The sequence below is a fragment of the Physcomitrium patens genome, chromosome 19, assembly GCF_059467195.1.
Source record: "Physcomitrium patens ecotype Gransden chromosome 19, ASM5946719v1, whole genome shotgun sequence".
Taxonomy (NCBI): Eukaryota; Viridiplantae; Streptophyta; class Bryopsida; order Funariales; family Funariaceae; genus Physcomitrium; species Physcomitrium patens.
Window position 1 is genome coordinate 4,405,985 of NC_143428.1, and position 21,787 is coordinate 4,427,771.

A 21,787-nucleotide genomic window follows, 5' to 3' on the forward strand; every position below is an offset into this window, starting at 1 on the left:
AAATTTTAGTTGAGCATTAAATATGATATTTAAGATACATCTATAAAAATATTTATTTTTTAGATTACTAATAAATATACATCTATCTGTATGTATATAATACAAAAAATAAAAAAATAAAAAATAAGATATAAATATAAATTAACAAATTTATTGTTTTGATATAAATGATGACTAATTTATAGCACAATAATATATTCATTTTTACAACAAAATGAACAAAGAATTAATAAGTTCTAAAAAATCTAGTACTTCAATTTCTAATTTATTTTTCAATTTCACATGGATGAAAATAAAATATTCTAGGCTCAGAACCAATCATTCAAAGTGCAAAATTTTGTGTAATATTATCTCTAAAATCAAATACTCAAATAACTTGCAATTTGATAATTCACATAAAAAAGTATGTATATATATATATATATATATATATGTTAACAATACCTATTAAATATACATACACATTTACAGTACTAAATGAAAACACAATGTTGCTGGCCAGTCTAGTTGAAAACTGAGATCCTTCACATTTGTATTTATAATTTCAGTAATGGATTATGTATATTTTTCGTAAGTTTCACATAACTTTCCTCATTTTCATTGCAAAATATCTAAAATTTATTTTTAAGAATAAATTTTTATTCAAAAGGATGTATGTGTATGTGACTATATATATATATATATATATATATATATGTGTATATGTATTTGATTTTTTAGTATTTTTAATTTTCGAATTACATGTTCTAATTTTTTTTCTTTAATTGATATGTAAAGATCAAAATATACTTAATATTTTATAGTAAAAGAAATTATTGTAAATTAAGTTAGTTAGTTAGTTGTTTAGGTTTTTATTTTATTTTATTTTATTTTATTAATTTAAGACATAAGGTGGTTGATATTTTATCAAATTTTAATAGTGCCTTTTTCTTAGACCACATTAGCTAACTATAACGTCCTATATTTTTCTCAATGCAAAGGTTAATCAAAATTTTAACTGAAATAAAAGAAATGCATAATTAAATTTTATTTATTTATTTATTTATTGTAACACACTCAACTACATCTGCATATTATTGTTAAACCTGTCCTTGTCATTTGGTTTCTTGCGGAGTAGAAATTGTATCGTCAACATGACTCGAGCATAGAAGCTCACAGGTAAAGGAGACGTTCCCCAAATTTGAAAAGATGTTCCTAAGACCGTATGGAACCGTGCACACGAGAGTGCTCTCCCCTGGGAACTTCGTCTCTCTCGTTCTCATGCTGAGAAGGATTTTACAAAAAGAGGCTTGTAGAGTAGCTGGCTATGAACAATGTCTGGCCACTCTGCCCTCATTGCCAATTTCTTTTTCACCCATTTTCATTTCGCGTCCCTCCTTCGGTCACGCATGCCTTTAAGGTCTCGTCGACAACGCTCTCTGAAAAATTCTAGTTAGATTTTAGATTCTGCTATTCCAGGAATTTTCTAGACGAGCTAGGTCGAGGATGCTGGTGTGAGGGCTCATTTGCAATCGGGTGAAGTCGAGAAAACGGTGAGCTATGCCGCGCAGCCCTTGTGCTTCAATTACTTGATTACTTCGGTCCATGTTCGTTTTGTTGGATTAGGCAATGAGGTAAGAGGGATCTGTTGGTATTTATTTCGTGAAAGAGGTGACGGGATGTGTTCTCTGAGTTTACAGTGTCTGTGCTGGTCTTATGTTACACTACTCTGGTGGTTAGACATTTGGGCGATATCTGACAGATGTTCACTGGTCGAGAAGTTGTTATTTGCTGCTGCGACCATGGCTAGCAATATCCTTAACTTGTATGTGCCGTATGAGATTCATCATGATCTGCTTTTTTGTATTTCACATGTGTACCATGTATGATTAACATGAACATGAATACTACAGTGCTCGCGGATGCAAGATACACTTAAGAAGCGGTTGTGTATGTCTTTTGCTAATCGGAACGAGGTGGATTCTCTATGATTCTTTGGGATGAGTATATTTTCTCATGGCTGTTACTTAACCACCACAATTGTTCTCTATAGAGGGTTTGTAGATCGTGTATGTTGGAGAATGAAACATTGAACATCTAGAAGTCATTTCCACATGGTAATACTTTGGTTTATCGGAAATGGGAGTAAAGCATAATTTGCGCAGTACTGCGCAAACTAGGAGGATCCTAAAACCTGCTTTTAAGACCAAAAGCCCGAATAGTTATTTCGTAATTTATTGTGCCTTTAAAATAACCAACATTTAGTCATCATTATTTTCTAGCAAATAATGCTGATGTCTTTGTCTTCTCTCTTAAATTGAAGCCTTTGTAAATACTTCATATTATGCGCTCGTGCCCCTAGCAAGTATTTAGAAAGAGTATGTTTTTTGTGTTTGAAGTTTATACAAGTGCAAGAATGGCGGGCTTTGAATGTTGTATTCTATTTTGCTAATGTGTTAGCATAGCTTTCTAGGTTAGTCGAGCGGATTCCGACTATCTGGACGATCCTGGTCTTGTATGGTAATTGATGAATTTAGAACTTGGTTCAAGTATATATGCTTACTACGTGTAAAATGCATTTACTTACGACTGTTGGTAAGCTGGAGTTGTGATGTGCTTGTTTAAAAACGCCTCTAGAAAATACTTTATGGCAATCGATTCATAGTGGTATTGTATGGAAGGGTTCGTTCTGCTGAATTGTAGCAAGAGCAGTCCACGTTGCGGTCAAGATTAGGAAAGTCATATTCATGGCCGACGTGTTATCTTGAACTCAGCAAATACATTAACGGCAAGTGTGCGAGAGTGATATCTGTTATGAGCTTGTTCGCTTGACCTTGATGTGTTATTCGTCGTCTAGGAGGTTTTATGAAGGTTTTTGTGCTTCTGTTGTCTGCAGGTTTTGATTGGATTCATTTTGATCATTGCTTTTTAGGTCACGCAGAACATAGTCGCGATGAACGGTGAAACTTCTACTGGGTTGCATCCTGGTAGAAAAAAGCGTAGAAGGGATCGCCATGGGGAACCTAGCCGTGGAAAGCCAGTGTCCAAGAAATGGAAACCTGTGTGGTTGTGGCTGCAATCATTGAAGCGAACAGAGGTTGTGGAGCCTGCGGAGGTTATTGCTTGGTTAGATAGTAATCCAGAATATGCTGCAGAGATCCGGCAACATCATACCAATGGGGTTTTTGTTGCATATGCCCAAAAGTGTCATCAGAGACTGATTTATGGCCAGTATCACAATAAAATAGAAACTAAGAAGGTGATTTACAGAAAGTCCTTTATTTTCTGTTTTTCATAATCATGGGCCGCAACGTTCCTCGTCCTTTAAAACACTATTATTATTTCTTAAATTTTTAATTGCATCTTTTTGTCCAGAATCGGGTTTCTCGGCCTATGCGACCCCCTCGACTTGATGACACAGATCATTCAAATGGACAAGTCGGCCCCAAGGAAAGCTCCCAGAAAGGACAACAAGATGTTTTTCAGCTCCCATGGAACCAACAATTAGCTCACAATGTTCTAGGAAATACCAAGTTTGAACATGGAGAAGGTGAGACCTTGACGATGCACCTTACCGTAACTTTATGTTAGCATGAGGCATTGATAATGAGGTTTGTGCATGTTTTATCACGAAACTCCAGACCTCATCGTAATCGCTGAGTTAAGGCGTGGAGGCAACATCGAGAGAGAGCGAGAGAGAGAGAGAGAGATTCGTTGATTCAGAATTTTTTTATGCCACAGATGAAGGGAGTGTTCTTGATCCACAAACTTGGAGGGAGCATTGGCGAAACCTTCTGGACATCAAGAAGATGGGCTCTGAGGTAGATAAATTTTTCAATTACATGAACTGGCATCTCAGCACAAATTGTGAAAGGTCATCCCAAATAATTTCATACACGCACATACACTCGAAAACATACACATACATACATATATCCGTACATGCATATAGAATTAGCCTAGGCAGGCTTATGAATTACACGCTGATTGAAATTCCAGCGTCGCCGGATCGACGAAGTAAAAGATATGTTTCCAGGGTCTTTCACCGACTTACAGTCTTGCGTTTATTGCATTGATAGATTGAGACCAACGCAGAAGAGAATCATGAACAACGGCATACTTCTAGTCCCTATTCTACGAGGATTAAACGGCAACGTGAATTCTATACTCCAGGTGAGTATCTTTAGGATCCAATTGAGCATGTACAGGAACATTTTTCTGAGGAGTGTTTTTTTAACAACCATATATGTGATGCCTTCCTTTGAAAGCGATCTTTTGTTCATTGGCGGTAGCCTCGGTTAGAAATACTCATACAGGCTTGGCCGAAATTAATGAACATGCTTGCAAGAATGCTTACTTTGTGAATCTAAAAAATCTTGTTTCTACAGCTTCTAATGCATTTTGGGTGTACAGATGATCCAGGCAAGCGGGTGCAAACACAAAAAGAGATAGAGCCAAATCTGGAGCCGTTGGATAAAATGGATACTCTCACCAAATTTGAATTGTAGGTTTTCAGAACTGTACTGTAAATTTGAAGTGTGAGTAAATACTTTCTTGAGATATATGTTATTGTAGCCCTCTACGGTATTTAATTGCATCTTGTGTTCTTCACCACATCCTTCTTGATGTGTTGTCAGATATCTTCAGAAGCACAATGCATGAAATAGCTTATATATTGTATCTGCAAATATCCTTCTGTGGCTTCTGTGTTTGAACGCATGCGTTGAATCCTTTAGTGCAACTGTGTTGTTTCGAGATGGAAAACCGGCCAATCACAATACGACTGCATTGTGTAATAATCTTGCATTTACCATTTCATGGAGAAATAATTTATCAGAAATGAAGCCACCTTATTTTAAGCTTGAGCATTACTTGTGTAAAGTTCGTTTCGGAGCATAACCACTCTTTCTATTCTGCAAAAGTGGAAATACCTTGCGTTATATAAGTCTTGTAGTCCAATACTATTTATTCATTTATTTATTTATTTTTGTTCTTTTGCTTTTTTGTTTTTTTTGTGTGTGTTTTTGTCTGATCACAAATATGTTTTTCTGCGTCATTTTCGCTGCCATGCTTGATGCGAATTACCGTCACAGGTTATATTGAGTTGCAAGTAGGTTGATGGTCAGATGACATTGAAGTATATGCAGTGTATACCCTTGCTTTTCTCTTTTTCGAGCTTCTGGATGGATTCACTACGTTGTAGATCCCTCTGTTTATACTTTTCTGTAAAACTTAGTTTGGTCATGTCCTCGGCAAGAACAGACAAGCACATTCTGGGTTGTGTTGTAATAAAAGTTTTGTAAGTGGGTTATGATCTGGTACAGGATATTGACTCTAGAGATGCGGTTGAAAGAGATAGTTTGCAATTCCAAGAGTCAGCCTGTCGAAGCCAATGGTTTCAGCAAGGCAGATAAGCAAAAGCTTGATGATGGAGCCAGACCTGGTAGGAAGAGTCGATCATCGTCAGACACAGCAGCGAAAGCCTGGGTTTTTTCGGAGGCGTGTACAGGTACACTGCGAAATTTGAAGCCGTCCATAAGATGTAAAATACAATTCAATCGCCGATGGTATACCTTCTAATCGAACAGAAGTGCATGTCTAGTCATATGGAATGGGGTCTAATATGGTTCATGTGTTGTTTATTTGACGACTTTCTATGTTTATGTAGGAATAATTTTTTTCTGGAACTTGAATCTAGTAATGAATTAAAGACTGTATGCTTCATGATCTGAAATTAAGGTGGAGCATGATGTGGAGCATGATGTGATTGCAGGACAGGAAACTGCCACACCAAACATTATAGAATCTTTGATTGAACGTGAGCAAGGTGCGAATTCTGGAGCTGTTGCATACAGACCTAATGAAATTGGAAACCGTGGCATGAGGTGGAAGGCTGCAGTCAACGGTATGGATGTTTGATGTTCTCCAATTTTGTAAAGTATTTGTTCCTTTAATTTCATGATGTATATTCAAATAAATGTTGTTGAAGTTGAAGACCATTGTGTAACGGGATCCTAGGTCATTAGGTCTGTCCATAGCGGGCTTCAAGTACTGTGCTCTAGGAATCGTGTATTTTAGATGATCCAGTGCTTTTTCCTTGGTTTTCACGTTCCCTCAGCATAGATGATCAAGTGCTCATTCTTCCGAGATCTACTTGCGGCGTTATTAATTAGCAGTGATTCATTGCAGGTTGGGACTCTCTTGAAAAACAGAGATTGGGACCAACAAACTGGCTGCAGAAGCGAGCGTATTCATCTTGGAGGACCACCTGGTGTGCTTACACCTCAAGCAGTGCTGTGGCTCATCCTTTGGGTGGTACTCGAATGGATGTAAGTTTTGTATAAAATTTCTTATTAAGGCGATAATATTCTTGCACAATCTTAACAAGCTTGTTTATTCGGCTATTTTCCCCTATCTGAGGCACCTCCTTTGTGAAATGGGATCGCTGAATAGTTATAGATGATTGTTTTCGGTGTATAGTGTTTTTAGAAGTATGTAATGCAACTTACACGATTTCTGCTCAATTACATGATTGCTCCATCTCAGCTTTCGCAAGGAGTATCACGCACATTTTACATCGCAAGCACGAACATATTATTATCGAAGATAGAACATAGACACTCCAGAATTCAGCTAAAATTTTCGGCTTCTCATAGCTGTTTCCTTTTTACTTTGAATGCACTGTGATTTGCAGCAAGGCGTTCAGAAAGTTCTTGACGTGAGATTTCACCCTGGTGGAGACCCTCTGTTGGTTGTCAGCTGCAACGAGGTATTAACCCTGCTCCGTCTTTAAGCTTTCTATCAAATCCAGTCGTATTATTCAAGAGTTTATGCCTCACGGGCCCATATCAGATTCTTATTTGATAGAGGGATTGCGTGCTGCTCTGCTTTCATTACTTCATGTGAATTATGGTGTGATGTTCGTCCTGTATTTTTTTTTTATGTATATACCAAATGAGACTCGTTTACTACGCAGCCGCCCAATGAGTTATTGCTATACGATCTTGAGAACGGGCGTGGAAAACCATTGACTGGTCTCAATACACAGGTTCTTTGGCTGATCTGTCTACTTTGTATTGCAATTAGCCTCTGTCTGGTGATCAGCCTTGTAATGAGACCATTGGCAAGGAAGTGTTGAACCGTAGCACATAGAAGAGCTGTCTTTTAACACATACAAAGAATAAAGAAATCGTTATTATCTAATACGAATATGATCTACCTGCTGATCGTATCTGTAGTCTTGCATTCAACTACTTCAAACGTAATTACATTGTATGTCTTTCTTATTAGAGCCCTGTGATACTTCGTCACTGAGAACACTGCTTCATTTTTCCAGATCCAGGCAGTTGAGTTTGCATCGAATGGAGCTTGTATTGTTGCATGTGCTAGCAACATAGTGAAGGTACAACTGCAGCGCTTAACAGTCCTCCTACTTGATAGTGGTAGAAATGTGAAGTGGCCTCATGTTAATTTCCGTAGTTTTAAAGTTCTTAAGCATGAGCATAGCACGTGCATGATGTAATCCATGATAATCATCATGTTCAACTAAAAAGTCCTTTTCTTTCATTTACAGGTGTGGGATACAGTATCATGCGTATGCTCACATACATTAGGTCCTGGATTAGAGGATGACACTTCTGGCCACAAAAAAAAAATCAATGCCATGAGTGTTAATCAATTTCGACCGTGTAAGATGTCTTATTTTCCATCATGCCTACTTATTACAACAGCTTTTGTACACTTCAATGCGGAGTGCGTACAAGTAGATTTTTTGTGATCCGCATCTGAGGTGTTCCCAAGTCATCTGGGTGTTCTTCATTTCTTACTTTGGATATTTTAAACTGTGGATCTAAGCTGTAATATACAAGCTTTTCGACTGACTACAGAGGTTGCTCCTCCAGATCTTATCGCAACTAGCGGCGGGGACGGCGACAATCAAATTTTACTCTGGAACGTACGAAGTGGAGAATTGGCAACTGATCTCAATGCTAGTTACAGGTTTGTTTCTGTTGTTCTGTCCTTCGTCATAAAATTTGATACTACTGTCGACTTCCCTATCACGTATTGAGGTTGGACCTCATGTAGTGCTCGTGAGTTCCCTCTGAGCGGAATGAAATGTGTTCATAACGTCCTTTTTCTTTCTCCAGTGTCCTCATAGGTAACGTAGATGGAATCCCTCTCTTGGTGATAAGATTTACCTGACATAATGTCCTTGGGTGACAGGCAGCACGAGGCGAACCTCCTATCTATGGACGCGTTGAAGTTTTCCAGTGACAGATTTCTGATTTGTGGAAGTGACTCTCCAGGTGGTGAACCGGCAATTATGCAAATTTGGGACATTGATGCTGCAGTCAATGTTTCCACTTACCCTGCTCATGATACAGTGAGTTTTTTATATTGTTTGCGTTGAACCGTAAGAGTGCAGTCCGCTTATTTTAGTATTGCCTTTTTGATGTCATATTGGTATTTAATCAATTTATTCTGCTTTTTCGAATACAATGTGCCAAGTCACAGTTGTGTGATGAACAGGTCAGGTGTTGGGTCATTCTTTTTTAGCTTCTGCGTAAGTTTTGATAGTCAACTGCTGATTACAAAGACTGTGTGCAGTATATCACTTGTTTGGATGTTAATCTTTCTGGATCTACCATTCTCACAGGTATTTCTAATTTCCTCACTGCTGGAATCTTTATTTATTGATGCATGCTTGAATTCTTCAGCATCGTCTGTTCAGGACTAAGCAGAACCATCAGGGTTTCTTGAAAATCTTAGATCTAAGTTAATTGGCAGCAGGTATAGTCAAATGTGCTGACCAATATGTTTAGTTGATTAATGGAAGTTGGACTGATAATTGCAGCACTTTATGACCTCTTGAAAATTCAAGATTCATTTGGTAAATGTTTGAATTTTGTAACTTCAGGTTCGGGAGATGGAAGCGTTGGTTTATTTGACGTCAGGACTAGTGGTGCAATTGCTCGATTGCCTCTAACTTCAAATTGGGAGGTATGTCCTGTTGTCCTTATCAGTGCAGAAGCTTGTAGGTAGTTTGTCTGTTAGAGTGTGTGTTGGTAACTTAAAGCTCCCTGACTGCTGAAGGACTAAGTCGGTGCTGAGCTTGGGTGCTTCTCCTCCAACGAAGTCCTTAGTTCAGTTGACTATGTACAATCGCCTTTCGTCATTTAAGTATGCGTTTATTTTTTTCGCAGGTTACATCAGTTTCATTTAGTCCTTGTGAGACCTATTTTCAAGCTTCCTGCACTGGAAATTGCACCTTTGTTTGGGACACCAGGATGATGCCCTTGGAAACCGGGGTAAAGTGTGTGGAACGTCCTCCGCCAGTGATTAAGGACAGGGCCTTTAAAGCTCTTCACCGTCTTAGCCATGGCAATCCCATGCCGACTTCAGAAAATTCCTTCCAAGTACCTGGGTAGTTGAAAAGACTTTTGATTTTATTTGTTTATGATTTTCTACGTTGAGATCTGGTAATAATTTTCTTGTATGGAAGTTTCCATCCTTTAGTTTACCCAATTTTAAGCAACCATTATGACTGTTGTGGGATACAGATTGCATAGTTTTAGTTGAAGTGCTGGTTGTAGTTGTCTGGTGTGCATTCTGTGAATCTTTCTGATTAAATCTCCTTAAATGAGCATATAATGGCTAAATATAGATTTCCTGGAATCGTTTGTAATTGAATTGAGAGATTTGATTACAAGAAGCATATTGAGTTTCTTTCGGTGATAGATTGACACCAGATATGTTTCAGACGTTGATGCTTCAAAGCCTAAAACCTTATATGGTGCTTTATGTAAAATGGGTAGGGTGGTTGACGTTGGAGATCAGGGTGTGAACGATGCCAAATGGTTCCAAGATGAAGCGATTCTTGTCACAGCTAGTGGTTCCGGAAGGTGATCATGAAATTTTCACCTTTTTCTGATAGATCGGGAACCGATTTTCGGATTTTTCTGTGCCGCGAGACGTGTCCAGTTTTGTCTTCTTCTTTTCTATTTATTTTGTTTTTTGTGCTGTTTGAACACTGCTCTCAAATATTGTTGCAGTTTTAACGTTATTAGTTCGTAATGTCACTACTTCTGACTTCATGCATCTGATTGCAGTGTGGCGATGTGGGACCCAGCTTTAGGACAACCATGTGTACAACATTTCAAGAGTCATACGCGTTGCGTAAATACGGTTAGTCAAAACCTACGTAGGTCTTTAGATCTAGAGGGGCTTTAGCAATGTGCCAGAGCCCCTCATTTTGATTGAAATCAATGAGGTGGTCACCTTGCACAGGTAATTGTAGAATGTCATCTAAATTTTTCGTTTCATATTGATTGAATTCAGGTCGCTGTATCACTCAAGGATCAATTTATCTGTACAGGAGGCGATGATCAGAAAGTGGTGAGTATATAATACGCATAGTTTTCACTTCAGACACTGATACTGATGCTATGCGGGTTGTAAGTTCACATCCTTTGTTGGTGCTGTGTACAAGATGATCTTTGATTTGATTGTTCGCAATATAACATAGTCAATGACACAAGTTACAAACGTCAATTATGCAGGTTTTGTATCAGAATGTTCGAGAGCAGGCGTTATCTCCTCGCTGGAGACTAACTTACCCTTTGAACGAAGACTCTCTTTAAGGAAGTAACAGTCATAATTGAAGATTTGGAGACGAATAGGTTTCCATTTCAGGTCAGATAAAAAAATGTATTAGGCAATTTTCACTACTGCTCTCCAACTCGTTCAGGTTCTTTCTTAAGCGAAAGCTGAAAGTTGCAGTACTTTTTATCATCTTTTAATGTATTTATGTTAGGTTTTATTTTCTTTATCTCAGATTTCGAATGCATAAAATTGTATCAAATATTTTTGTTTTAGATTGAATTTCTGTGCATTTATGACATTCTCTAATTTGAATTTGAATTTTTTCCCTTAAAGTTTTGCCATGTATCAAGATTTTTAAGTTGTAATTTTACAATCATAAACTTTGGATTCAATGACAAAATTTCATATGATTTTCAAGTTAAACGTTCATCATTTTTGTGAATAACCAATCTTGTGTTATGAAGCAACTACGAAAAATAAAAAAATAAAATCAAAGTAAAAAATAAAATAAAAAATCATTGAAACGAAGTAAATGTCGAAGACAAAAAGAGTAGAGAAATTGTTTTACTCTTCTTCAATGCCTACTGTTGTGTTTGTTATCTATAGTGTTGATCCTAACGCCTAGATGTTCCCTAAAGAATCTTGGTGTTGTTGCAACATGGTGTACTATTCCAAGGATGCTTGAGAAGATTGCAACTTTACACAGAGGAAAATCAAAGGTGATAACTTATCTAATGTACAGTCAATCACAACCAATTGTTGAGATTCTTAACAATTGGTGTAGACGTTTGTTCAATAATGACCAAAAAGACTAATGCCAAAGATTATGCAATAGTACAGGGTGATTTCTTCTTCTCAGCAATGTGAGCATATTTCTTTTCTATTTGTATGGCTCTAGATGATAGGGTTGTGCTGTTCTTATTACAGCTTGTTTGTGCTTGGGCTTGTAAGTACAGTGTACTTCAAGAGTGGAAAATGTATGCGTATCACATCCTGATTGTGCTTTTGAGAGGTTTTTTGCATTATGGTATAAGAGAAGGTTTGCATCATGGACATAGCAAAAATTGTATTAAGCTTATTATTTCACAAATGTGAAATACATTTATACCAGCAACTAGTTACGTAGGATGATGTCTTTTGCTCCTTTTGGCAAGCAATAAGATCATCAAAATGACAAAGTAAGAAAGAATAACTTAGACATATAGATGAAAGATATAAATAAACTGTAAACATTACCTCCAACTTATTTGAAGAAGGCATTTGTGTCCCATTGTTGTTGCACGGCAAATCTTTGACAGTTTCTTTTTAAGGCATATTTTGCTAACAGAATACAAATTTTACCGTGATAGCATTAGTTAGGGGGTCTTTATATCTCAAAGTCCATTACAATAAGGTTGTGGTCCAAAAGTCTTACCAAGGTTCCTCCTTTTTTAAAAACAAGTCATCCTTTTACAGCCTTGACATGTGGAGATAGTTGTAATTGAAGAGAATCCATAAAATGGACTAGATCATTAGTTTAATATAATTCCAGACAATACATTTCATTTGACTTGTTTTTAATTTTGATCATTTGGAAAAAAATTAAAATACGTATGCATAGTTTTTATAAATCTTTTGAGTGATTTTTGACATGACTACTCAAACTTTAGAAAAAAAACTATTTCTCAAGTAGCACTTTACACAAATTCTAAAATATGACAGTAATCATACCTTCTGTAGAGAAAAAACTCATTCTACCTCATTTTTTAGTTGATTTTCCAAAATATAAAACCAACCACCAAGTGAGTGAGACTTCTCAATTCCATCCTATTAAAAACTTTGAAAATTGCAAAATAGTCCACGTTCGTGTACTATTACACAATGCCTTACTTTCATGTACTGTGTTAATCAATCAACATCTTGATTACTGGTGAAACAAAAAAAATAAAAAAATAAAAAATAAAAAATACTGACGGAGCAATGTAACGCCTTCTGATTAAATACAGTCAGTCATTCAATCCATTGTTCGAAAACCCATGTATGGAAATTCCAGTGGGTGCTATGGTGCACTCGAAATGGCTCCATCTAGAGGTCATGTAACTTTTTTTGCACCTTTTCCAGGTTCGGGAATACCCCAAAAACAGAGCTCATCTTACTGATTCTAATGCGTTAATAACTGTGATAGTGAATAGAAGGGAAAAGCGTAACATGTAAGGATTCGGTGTGAGTCTCTCACCCTCATGGAAGAGTATGGACAAGCATCTCACTCCTCAAGAGGTGCTTTGTAGAACGATGCAACCATGTCCCATCAGCTAGAATGATCACTTTGCGGTCATGCTGTAGAATGTGCTCCGCTTACGAAGTGGGTTTTCAAAGGTCAGTTCTGTCATGAATGCGATTCAGAGTTCGGGAGAATCTCAGAAATGCTTGTGAGCATAACCTAAAATTGATTTCGGCATTTAGCACCATACATGTAGGTGGAAGTGAGATGCAGTTTGGGTGCCATTCTTCGAACTTGTGGGGTTTAGGAGAGACATTTGAGTCCCTGCGCTCCGTGTTGTAGCTCCTCCGCATTGTCTGTCTTCCTCTGCCGTGGTTGTGTTTCTTCATGTGCTGGAGTTCTCAGTTGGAGCGCTTCTCACCGCCGACTTAGATTGTTGTATGATTTTTGGATGGGGCCTGCGTGACGTTTTTTTTTTTTTTTTTTTTTTTTTTTTCTCTTTCTCTTTAGCGATTCTGAGAGTGAAACAGCTTTGAGGATTTTTGTGGGGAGAAGGGTATTTGAAGGTGGTGAGAGAGAGGTGGGTCTGAAGAAAGCGCGACCAAGATGCCTCGCGAAATTATAACCCTACAGGTGGGACAATGCGGCAATCAGATAGGAATGGAGTTTTGGAAGCAGCTGTGCTTGGAGCACGGCATCAGCAAAGATGGCATTCTTGAGGACTTTGCTACTCAGGTGTGTAGGGTAGAGTTTTTTCTAAGATTTGACTGTTGGGTGACTCTGGATTATTTTTTAATTTTTTTTAGTTTGGTCTTTTCTTCTCTATTCTACTTCTCTTGTATAGTTATTTGTTTAGATTTTTGGTTTCTTTGTGGATCAGGTCGATTGATCTGTTGCTAAAAGGGTGTATATGGCAGGGGGGCGATCGCAAGGATGTTTTCTTCTACCAGGCTGACGATGAGCACTATATTCCAAGGGCATTGCTTATTGATTTGGAACCCCGAGTCATTAATAGTATTCAGAACAGTGAATACCGGAATCTATACAATCACGAGAATGTGTTTGTTGCGGATCATGGTGGAGGAGCTGGAAACAACTGGGCGAGTGGGTACCATCAGGTTAGCAGTGAATCTTAAGCCCGAACCCTACATACGGCTAAATTTAGCAGAGTTTTCTTCTCGGCTCACTACTGCAGCACAAATTGCACACAAGATGGAAGTGGTAACTCTGGACCGAATGTTGTGCTTAATTGATTGAGACGGAAATACCTTCTGGAACCACTCCTAGAATTCTTTTTGCTCATGTGCTACCACTCAGTTGTAACATTAAGTGAACACGAGGTGGTCACTCTTGAAACCTTTCAGTCTTACTTCCTGCTTGTAGTATGATTACAGACTTAGTTTGGCTGATGTGTGACTCAATAATAGATAATATTGAGCGTCTTATTAAATTGCCATGATCAACGCTTTTACTTCAGAGTCCAATTTAAAAGGGTGAGCTTGGATGGTATGTTTGTGCAGGGAGAACAAGTAGAGGAGGATATCATGGACATGATAGACAGGGAGGCTGATGGAAGTGACAGCCTGGAGGGCTTTGTTCTCTGCCATTCTATTGCTGGAGGAACTGGTTCAGGTTGTTTTCTTTCTTATCGAAGGTGCAGCGTGGCAGGGGAAAGGGAGCTTAAGATTTTTAAATTTATAAAATATTGCCACTCATTGATTAAGTTCAAATTTTCTTCTCGCAGGGATGGGTTCTTATCTTCTGGAAGCGCTCAACGACCGGTACAGCAAGAAGCTTGTTCAAACTTACAGTGTCTTTCCAAACCAGATGGAAACTAGTGATGTAGTTGTTCAACCCTACAATTCGTTGCTTACCTTGAAGCGCTTGACATTAAACGCGGATTGTGTAGTGGTCTTAGACAATACGGCTTTGAATCGTATTGCTGTGGACCGACTTCACATTCCTAACCCAACGTTTGCTCAGACTAATTCCCTGGTGTCTACCGTCATGTCAGCTAGTACCACAACACTCCGTTACCCGGGTTACATGAATAATGATTTGGTTGGATTGGTGGCTTCCTTAATACCTACACCGCGCTGCCACTTCCTGATGACAGGGTACACACCGCTGACTGTCGAGCGTCAGGTACCTTGTTTTCAAACAGCTGTTGTTATACTTGGCAATCTTTTCTCAAGTTCTGTGTCTTTAACCTCAATCGCTCCAGTTCTTTCACTAAACTGTAATAGTACAGTATCATCCTCTTGTCACGGCTTGCTTTGGAACTGATCGGAAAGTTTAAGTACTGAATGATGGTATACGCAGGCTAATGCTATCAGGAAAACAACTGTTTTGGATGTTATGAGACGGCTTCTGCAGGCAAGTTAGTTCGTTTCACTCTGAAGTCCTGTCGAGAAAGTTCTCTGAAGTCTGAAACGCTGCATGTTCCTTACTTATCTCATAGACCAAATTGTCTCAAACACATAATTTATTTGCTGAAGCATTTAATTCTCGTTGAGAAGTCTCACATCGAAGATGGTTATACCAGGCCAAAAATATCATGGTCTCATCATACGCAAGGACAAAGGAAGCAAGTCAGGCAAAATACATCTCCATACTCAATATCATTCAGGGCGAAGTTGATCCCACTCAGGTTAGTGCTGATCATTAATAAACAGTCTTTTAAGGTTTATTCTTTGTTCCTTCATTCAACTATGCTCGGTAAGAAACGGTAAAGCTTTACGAGCCAGGTGTTCATGGCTTTGTGGTTTCCTGTATCGTGCTCGAAGGGTTCAGTGATGTCTGTCTGAAAGACTGTGATTAGATGGGTTCAGTTCTCGGTATGAGAGTGTTACTAATCTGTAATTCGTATTGTGTGGTTGAGACTAGGTCCATAAAAGTCTACAGAGAATACGAGAAAGAAAGCTAGCTAACTTTATTGAATGGGGACCTGCAAGCATCCAGGTGCGCAGACCTACAAACTCTTGTATATCGTGTGTATCAAGCGCACTGCGATGTTTTTTGTGCCTAGTACTATGCAGTTACGTAGGGTACATGTTGAAGAATTAGGATGAGATGGTGACTTCTTGAGCTTCAGAGTAAGGAAATTTCTTTTACTATGCTTATCAGGATTAGTATATGATCACAGGAACCTCTCCTTGTCTCTGAATTTTGAGATTGTGTTCTTGTGATTTTCTACAGGTGGCTTTATCTAGGAAGTCACCATATGTTCAAACTGCACACAGGGTGGGTGAAATATTTCAATGCGCAGCCTTCTCGTAGAAAGATGTCGTGACACATGCATACTAACTCATTTATCGATTTAGTCCGATCGCGCATTTTTAGTCTATTTAATTTTGAGGAAATATTTTTGCTGATTGCAATGCGAATGGAGGTTGCAGGTTAGTGGTCTAATGTTGGCGAGCCACACCAGTATTCGCCACCTTTTCAGCAAATGTATCAGTCAGTATGAAAAACTGAGAAAGAAGCAGGCGTTTTTGGATAATTATCGCAAGTTTCCTATGTTCGCAGTAAGTTTTATTGTTCAAATCATTCAAGCTTCATTTGTAATGTTTCACTCAGGTTACGAGTACAGCGCACCTTACGGTCGGCACCAGCTGGCCTGTCTTAGAAAGTCATGAGTGAATGCAGCATTTCTGAGAATAATCAATCATTCTCGGTTTTGTGTTACAGGACAACGACCTATCAGAGTTTGATGAATCGAGAGAGATAGTTCAAAACCTTGTAGATGAGTACAAAGCGTGCGAATCTGCGGATTACATTAAGTGGGGCATGGAGGTGCGTTAACATCCAACTTTCTTTCGATTATGAAATTGTAGGTTTCTTTGGCATAAACATTGGCTTATTGATTGTTAATGTGCAGGATCGAGGAAAGCAGGTATCCGGTGAAGGGAATACCAGTGGGACCGTGGATTCAAGAGTAGGTGCCTCGTAAAAGCTCGATATGTAATGCCTCGTTTTTATATCCTACCAGCCAATGTGTAGTGGAACGAAGTTAGGAAGTGTCGTAGTCTGTAAATTTAGGTTCCTGGATTTGAATACCCTTCACGTCTCATACAGTAAAGGCGTAGTATGTATTTCACACATCTGGTCTGAGCACGGAGTAGAATTTATTTTTACTTTGGGATATTCTTAAATCGTTTCTTAAGTCAAATAGGATACCCAAACACCTGTTTTTTAAAAAATTATTCCTTCTGAATCAAGACCATTTTCAATATCTACGAAGATAGAGCTTCTCCACTGCTGCCAAGCATGAAGGCGTGGACCTAGGACCAAAGGAGATGAGAAAGTACCATCATTTGTTTCACAATGTCGAAGATGCTTGAGCTGGTGGTTGATGTTATCACAAACCACGCACAAATCGCAGGATTGTGGTCACTTCTGCATCTCTTGTTTCATTGCGCCTTGGCAATGTGGTTTCAGGAAGTCGACAATGTTACTTTTCTTACACTAGACTGTATCAACTGCATGTGATTATGCTGAACCCTCGTATTTTAGATTAGGTGCGTGAGAAGTTGGTAATTCATTGCCTTCATCTCCAACGCCCACTCGCGACTAGGAGTCTTGACATGCACGATGTGGTGATGCTAGCCTATTAAAATGTGTCCCGAATTTACTCAAAGTATGCATTAAAATAGACTGCAGATGGGTTACCTGGGGTTAGATTCATGGCCTCCGATATGTGTCCCACTTGATCGGGCTTAAAACACGGGTCACGCACTTAGACAGGTGATGAACTCCAATCACTGGAACGAAGAGATACAAACAGGATGAAAGGGAGAACTACAATTGTGTGACCAAGCGGAGCATGGTGATGGCGACAAGCAGATGCTAACAATGGGCGATCACGATGTTTCACCACCCAGTGCATTAGGTTTTGAAATTGCTAGGTTCTATGGTTTCAATTCTGTTATAATCTTGGTGAAGTGATATGCCTTGGGTCGAATCGGTCCATGTGTAATGGCACGTTTTGATTCTTGATTGTGGGGCAAATTATGTTAGTGGTTCTTCAATGTGATGCGGTCCAGACAATACTATTAGAGTTAGTATCTGATTCTGGTAGTGAACAATAACTCCAATAGTTTCAGCACATTTCAGAGACTGATTTAATAATAATTTCAACAGCAATGAGCTGAGAGTATCTGCATGAATTTTTCTGATGGACGATGAGATGGATGGTCTTTGTCATGCGCTGGATGTGTATCAGGATTTGAGATTTTTGATGAGTTAGTATGCATCTACTTGTTGGGAGGGCCGTCATCAATATCTAAATTTCGAAATATTCCAGGCTAATCGGTCGTTCGGATTTAGTGAGGGATAAGTCTTCTAACATGATACCATCCATTTCAAGTCATACATTGCTGTTACTACTCGCAAATTGTGTGCAAGTGTCCAGTTCATGCTTGCAGCTTGTGTCTGGAATTTTTGGGTTATATTTCTTGCTTCACTAACCACCTTGCTATATACACTGAACTTAAGGTTCACTCGTCATGCTTACACCAAGCTGTAGTTGGGCATCCACTACTTACTTTGGTATTGGTCATGGTTGTTAAATTATTCTCTGAAATGTGCCGAGCTCTTGTCATACAAGAGATTGCATCAGCGACCGAAGGTTTTTGAATGCAAGAATTGGGTTATCAGCTGACGCCGCGAAAGCTGAAGGATTTAAGAAACGTATTCCTATCAGCAAGAATGACGGTAAGCATCTACAGTTAGAGAAATAGGTCTTTTACGCATGTAATTTCCACGTGAAGATACGCAGGTCCATGACTAGCGAAGTGTTCATCAGGTGTCCTTGAATTATTACCTGAGCTTGGCATCTGATGTCCTTGAGCTCAGGTACACACCACCGTCATGCTCTTGTCGCTGTGTGGATTACATTTTCATCGACTATTATCTCTGTCTTGATCACCAATTTGAGGGAAGATAATAGACTAGAGTCATCTCCCTTAACATCTTTTATTTCTCAGAACTGAACTGCAAAACGAAGAAGGCAAGCCTTAATTTACATAACAAAAGGAGGAGGACAAACACGTCCTTATAGACTCACATTTGGTTGTGTGGAGATAGGATGGAGGTTGCAGGTCTATTTGCTGTGCTGCAGCATATTACTCAACTGTGAGACGTAATCACACAGTTGCCTCAACATGATGGTGAATACCTCAACATCATGTGCATGGAGTTGTATTCAAAGGACTTGCTCCAGATCGTCAACACCATGTAGGATCGGAGGATCCCTGCTAGTGGGCAAAGGACTCCCTTGTCATGCAAGTCCGAAATTTTTCATTCATGTCTTAATGTAATTGAGCACCACGATCATGTCACGCATCCTGACTACATAGTGCATTACTATCTTAAAGTGTCCATTATCGTAGAAAGAGCTGTTTGGAAGCAATTATATGCTTTGACTGTAGAGTTTCAGCATGGGTACACGAGCAAGGGCTGATTATCTTCTTCTTCGTGATTTTGCGAATTTTGGAGTTTTCAGGCGATGGTCTCTTCCTCATCCCCTGTTCAGCCGCGACGTTCCTTGCTCCAACCGCAACGTTCACTCCTGAGCTTTGTATGTTCTTCTTACTCTTCATGACGTTAATTTTTTATGACTTGATCTTTGTGTCCATTGTCAAGAAGATGAGACGGACGCGGTTATCATACAACCGCAGCCTATTTCAAGCTTTATGAATGGATCATTGGTCATTTCTTCTCGTGCCATGATCACTACTATCCTTTTTGGACTGTATCTGCCCACGTGGAAGGATCAGTCACGCTGGATTTGGATGCCATTCATTGTGGAGCATCGTAAGGGACATGTTATTAAACTGAGGCTGAAAATATGGATAGAGCTGATGACATTCTTGTCAGCTCCATTGCCAGTTTCATCACTACATAAGCACTCGCTACCACGACGTCACACATTATCCTTGTGATATCATTACAGGGTCTTTGATAGTTATTGGTGGAGCCATTTTCGCCCACAATTTTTTGTTCATTCTAATGAAATCATGTGAGTATGTCCATTCCGTCATCAACCAAAAGTTTGCTGCCTTGAAGGATTGTTATACAAGGTACATCAATGAGGAAACTTCAAGGATACTGAACTTAAACTCAAATGATTGGCATCAATTTCAAAGAAAACTTCGGCTCACCACTTAACGTCAGTGACCCAACTCAATGGGATTCTGAAAAAGGAGTTTTTTCCCAACAACTATCCATGCATATTCCTGCTACCTGCAAAGCCTCGTTGAAAGTTTCTTTACTTACATGAGCTATTGTTAAAACTTAGGATAAAATAACGTTGTTCTCGAGCGTGTGAAGAGGTGAGACACTTACCATCATCAATCTATCAATGTTTCAAGAGCAGGTACGTGCTTCTGTCAGTGATAGCTATTTCACCCCCAATCCGGTTCCAAGGTCTTCCATACGGCAAAACTTGGGACATTTTGAAATGCTCAATGATCTCAACCCATCAAGTCATATGATTATATTTATCTGTGCCGGGCATTGTTAGTCAGTCCAGTACAATCATCGGCCATTCAGTACAACCATGTAATTTGAGAATTGAATCTTCACATTTTTACACCCATCGAGCCTGAAAACTGAACGTGCATGTCCCTTCTTCGGGAGCTTCAACCTGTGCAACAGTGATGGTATTTCTAAAAATTACCAGTTCTGACTCATGAGAATGCCAGTTAGGAAACAAATAGAGGATGAAACAGAAAAAAGTCTGACTAGATATTTGCAATGAGATCTCTTCACTTCGGACTTAAGCAGCAGCAGAAAGTGTTCAAGCTTCGTACGTAGAGACCAGTCCAATGGTGATCTGAGTTTCTGAAACCCTTGTTCATGTTTGTGTACCACTGATGCAGGTAAACGAAATTCTCAATCAGCATCAATTCAATTGGTGATTTCTGAGCAACGATGTGACGTGCAGAATCACGCGCCAGCACTAAGCACTACACTCATTTGCGTGGAAAACTGTCAACGATTAAAAAAAATAAAAAAATAAAAAAAATAAAATGTGTGAGCTATTCTGAATGTTTGGAAACATTATCAGTGGAGCTGTAAGAAAAGAGCAATAGAATCAGTCAATTTCACTGTCCAGAGCCACCAAGTCCAGCTCCTTCACTGTCCAGCCAATACAGCATCTTTCTCCTCCTCCTCCCCCTTTTGTTTGTGAATTTCGTCTATGTCTATCCCTCTGTCCGTCTGTCAAGTGCTTATGGATCCCACTTTGTTGCAACAAATAGACGCTTCATAGACTCCAAGGAAGTGGAGCAGGAAGTGAGTCACTCGTGACCAAGCCGTGGTTCCACTGGTGCTTCTACTCCCACTCCCACTCCATAGCTACAGCTCCTGCTGCAGTTATGGAGTCAGAGACACTTCGTGACTGCATCACAGAGTTGTAGTGAGGGTCATACAAAGTGGGTGTCCACCTCCATTGATATTGGTGGGAATTTCACCCTCAAACCCCTTCTTTTGTTTCTGCTCCTGCTGGCAGGCCAAGTTTCTTGCAAGATTTCAACAGTCATAATATGAGGTGAATACTCCTCTAGATGCACAATATGCCATCAATGGTTGTCAATATTGCACACATCCTTTTGATGATGAGCATTGAAGACAGAGAGAAAAGAAAAGAAAAGAAAAAAAAAAAAAAAAAAAAACTAAGGAAGATATTTGAAAGTGATGACCAAGTCTTAGAAAGTTTTTAAAACTAGGAATTGCAAGAATTAATAGTTTTCATTTTTGTGAATTGTTTTGGAATGTTAAGTACACATCATGTGAAGTTGTACATGGAAAAATAATATGTCATTAAAGTTGCCAAAAGAAATAAAAAAATAAAAATCTACCAAGTTCCTAACATCATATATATATATATATATATATATGAATACATACACACATATATAGTAAAATACTTAGTAATATTTATATGAAAGATAAATATCTTTAGACTCATTACCATGAAGCAATATGTAAAGATCTAAAACC

The 21,787-nt window shown here is 38.8% G+C and overlaps 2 protein-coding genes across 4 annotated transcripts; both read left to right on the forward strand.

Annotated features, from left to right (window-relative positions):
* Nucleotides 1-1,303: 1,303 nt before the first annotated feature.
* LOC112295699 (uncharacterized) lies at nucleotides 1,304-10,807 on the forward strand. Of its 3 annotated transcripts, none has more exons than XM_073528984.2 (22): nucleotides 1,304-1,532; nucleotides 2,912-3,238; nucleotides 3,355-3,529; nucleotides 3,721-3,800; nucleotides 4,059-4,152; nucleotides 4,393-4,483; nucleotides 5,304-5,488; nucleotides 5,753-5,884; nucleotides 6,169-6,308; nucleotides 6,674-6,748; nucleotides 6,956-7,027; nucleotides 7,316-7,381; nucleotides 7,553-7,667; nucleotides 7,881-7,977; nucleotides 8,203-8,362; nucleotides 8,587-8,635; nucleotides 8,897-8,979; nucleotides 9,183-9,403; nucleotides 9,795-9,881; nucleotides 10,089-10,164; nucleotides 10,318-10,374; nucleotides 10,539-10,807. In XM_073528984.2, exons 2-22 carry the CDS (start codon nucleotides 2,933-2,935, stop codon nucleotides 10,617-10,619), a joined length of 2,442 nt encoding a protein of 813 aa, XP_073385085.1. In that variant the 5' UTR covers nucleotides 1,304-1,532; nucleotides 2,912-2,932; the 3' UTR covers nucleotides 10,620-10,807. The 3 variants fall into 3 exon arrangements, with proteins under 3 accessions (XP_073385085.1, XP_073385086.1, XP_073385087.1); XM_073528985.2 differs by having other exon boundaries at nucleotides 1,308-1,532; nucleotides 2,876-3,238; XM_073528986.2 differs by having other exon boundaries at nucleotides 1,319-1,532; nucleotides 2,921-3,238.
* A 2,043-nt stretch (nucleotides 10,808-12,850) lies between these two features.
* LOC112272805 (tubulin gamma chain) lies at nucleotides 12,851-17,017 on the forward strand. The gene is made up of 11 exons (XM_024500922.3): nucleotides 12,851-13,516; nucleotides 13,699-13,899; nucleotides 14,302-14,413; nucleotides 14,526-14,926; nucleotides 15,104-15,157; nucleotides 15,327-15,431; nucleotides 15,668-15,742; nucleotides 15,980-16,024; nucleotides 16,180-16,308; nucleotides 16,472-16,576; nucleotides 16,662-17,017. Exons 1-11 carry the CDS (start codon nucleotides 13,388-13,390, stop codon nucleotides 16,731-16,733), a joined length of 1,428 nt encoding a protein of 475 aa, XP_024356690.1. The 5' UTR covers nucleotides 12,851-13,387; the 3' UTR covers nucleotides 16,734-17,017.
* Nucleotides 17,018-21,787: the final 4,770 nt, after the last annotated feature.

Coding starts and splice junctions, on each gene's coding strand:
- LOC112272805 (XM_024500922.3), top strand. CDS start 13,388: ATGCCTCGCGAAATTATAACCCTACAGGTGGGACAATGCGGCAATCAG. Junction 14,927..15,103: donor CGCTGACTGTCGAGCGTCAG/GTACCTTGTTTT, acceptor TGGTATACGCAG/GCTAATGCTATCAGGAAAAC. Junction 16,025..16,179: donor ATGTTCAAACTGCACACAGG/GTGGGTGAAATA, acceptor TGGAGGTTGCAG/GTTAGTGGTCTAATGTTGGC.
- LOC112295699 (XM_073528984.2), top strand. CDS start 2,933: ATGAACGGTGAAACTTCTACTGGGTTGCATCCTGGTAGAAAAAAGCGT. Junction 4,484..5,303: donor ACTCTCACCAAATTTGAATT/GTAGGTTTTCAG, acceptor GATCTGGTACAG/GATATTGACTCTAGAGATGC. Junction 8,636..8,896: donor TGGATCTACCATTCTCACAG/GTATTTCTAATT, acceptor TTGTAACTTCAG/GTTCGGGAGATGGAAGCGTT.